General features: G+C 46.6%; 1 protein-coding gene across 2 annotated transcripts; it reads right to left on the reverse strand.

Moving 5' to 3' along the window:
* Window positions 1-689: 689 nt before the first annotated feature.
* LOC112270069 lies at window positions 690-1,572 on the reverse strand. Of its 2 annotated transcripts, none has more exons than XR_002962381.1 (2): window positions 1,469-1,535; window positions 690-1,367 (listed from the first exon to the last, which is right to left on the reverse strand). XR_002962381.1 is itself a non-coding variant. In XM_024457727.1 (2 exons), the coding sequence occupies exons 1-2, from the start codon at window positions 1,486-1,488 to the stop codon at window positions 1,071-1,073; spliced, it is 309 nt and encodes a 102-aa protein (XP_024313495.1). In that variant the 5' UTR covers window positions 1,489-1,572; the 3' UTR covers window positions 690-1,070. The 2 variants fall into 2 exon arrangements, 1 of the variants encoding a protein (XP_024313495.1); XM_024457727.1 differs by having other exon boundaries at window positions 1,477-1,572.
* Window positions 1,573-2,124: the final 552 nt, after the last annotated feature.

The following is a 2,124-nucleotide window of genomic DNA, read 5'->3' on the forward strand; positions in this document are numbered from 1 at the left end:
CCGATCGTGTAATCATTTGCAACGAACTGGCCGAATGTGCCGCGAGAGGAAGCCGGAGCATGTTGCCGGCCTCTGTTCCAAGGCCCTGTGTAGGCTTGCCGTTTTCATTGTGGTGGAGAGGCGATCCTTTCAGGTGGCATGTGTGATACGAATGGCCTCGGTAGTGTAGCTGATTTTCCTGTTCACGGATCTGTGTCAGTGAATTGAAAGGGCCTCTCTACCTTCTTCTCAGCACACGTACAAAATTGAGCTCCTAGCGACAAATAGCCTGACAGGAGAAGCTACCCCCAGGCTTCCGTGTACACATGGAAAGAACAAGAACGAGGAGCTAAAAAAATATCTTCCCTTGCACTTGTTTTTTTATCCACGGGTTGCAAAAATGTACACGAATAATACTTTGTAACCCGTGGATAAAGAAACAAGAATTTTGCGTATAAAAATATTTTTGAGGATAATTCTTGTGCGCGTCGTAATACTTTGTATTGACATGTAAGTTTTTTTTTAAAATAATTTTTGGATCGTTGAACCTGGTTAATTAGTGCATTGACAATATGACGGGGTACGGCAGTTGCAGAACAAGATGGAATGGATTTGGAGCAACGTGGCAAATTACTTCCTCATAAATACGTAGCAATGGGGCACATTATTTCCTCACCCAATTTCCTCCATACTCTTGCTAACATCTCATCTGTATAAATTTTCTTTGTGTCTATGTTGGTGAATTTCACGGGATCTAGCTACTTAGGTACACTACGCGGTGAATTTCAGTTGCACATAGACATCGTAAAATAAGAGACGAGATAAGTACAAGAATTTGGTAACTGCATGCGCACTTGTTCGATGTTGGCATGCTAAGGCTAAAATAAAAATCTTGAGAATGAGAGACATCGGAAGGCAACTGCAAGCATTCAAGAATCTCCGTGGATTGTCGGTCGCCAAGAATGTGGGACGCTCACCATACATGTCTGTGCCGTCGGTCGATCAAGACGGCGAACCTCAGTGGTTTGGACGGCGCTGTCACCATGCATGGGCACCTCTTTTCAATGATGATCATGGAGATGGAGAAAATCTTAACAAGCTATCATCGGCGACCCTGCTTCTTCTTCTCGCACCCTCCTCCGGTACCGGAGCATATCACCGGCGGCGTCTGCACCATCGTCATCAGTGCTCATTACGCGGCGGGGACTGCGGCTGCGGGTACGGGTGAACGACGGCGCCGCCCCCGTGGCCGTGGCTCGGCTTGGGCATCTTAATCTTCTGTCCGGTTCCTTTTCGTCGGGCTTCTTCTTAATTTGGCACCTTGTCCTCTGCGATCTTGCTGTAACACTTTCCAATTCGAGGTTGGCTTCCATGATCAACGTAGATACCTGGATCATATACATGGCAGAAGATGCAAATGAATGAATGAATGAATGAAAGCATACTCCATGACGTACGTCTACTGCAGCTGGCTGGGCAACACACGTACGTATGTACCTTCTCTGCCATGGTCGAAACTAGCTTAGAGCCTTAGACACGCGCTAGCTTGGTTTAATCGTAGGTCTGGTTGACGCCAAGGAATTAAGAGGGGTTATATGGGGACCCGTTCGTATAAACAAAGAATCGTTGCTCGGAACCAAAACTAACGCGTTGATCTTCTTTTTTTCCCCACAAAACGCCCACTTTTTGGACGGGCGTTGAAAAACCCAATTGACAAGTTGTGACATTCTGGCCCAAGCTTAAAAAGATTGACAAATACTCATATCAACAAGCTTGTTAACCGTGCTTGGCTGAGAACAAGTTGAAGATGGGTGAGATACCGGAAAATTTCTCGCACAAAGTGTGCTAGAAAGACTTGTGGGACCAGTCTTGAAGCCTATAGAGCTGCCGGGAATGAGTTTGGGATGACTGATAGCAAATCTGATAGCCCCGGGACACCTCTTAGAGCCGGCGTGACTACAAATGTTTTGCATCGTGAGGAAAGCGCATGTGGACCCCACATGTCAGTTATTTCATCTTCATGTTTTCCATCTCTCTCTACCCTTCTATCTCCCCGTGTTTCTCTCTTCTCGAGAGGGGTGGTCGGTGCCGATGCATCCTAATCCTACGATGGGCAGTCACCTAGTACTTCAGTTTCCATTCATG

The sequence above is a fragment of the Brachypodium distachyon genome, chromosome 1 (assembly GCF_000005505.3).
Source record: "Brachypodium distachyon strain Bd21 chromosome 1, Brachypodium_distachyon_v3.0, whole genome shotgun sequence".
NCBI lineage: Eukaryota > Viridiplantae > Streptophyta > Magnoliopsida > Poales > Poaceae > Brachypodium > Brachypodium distachyon.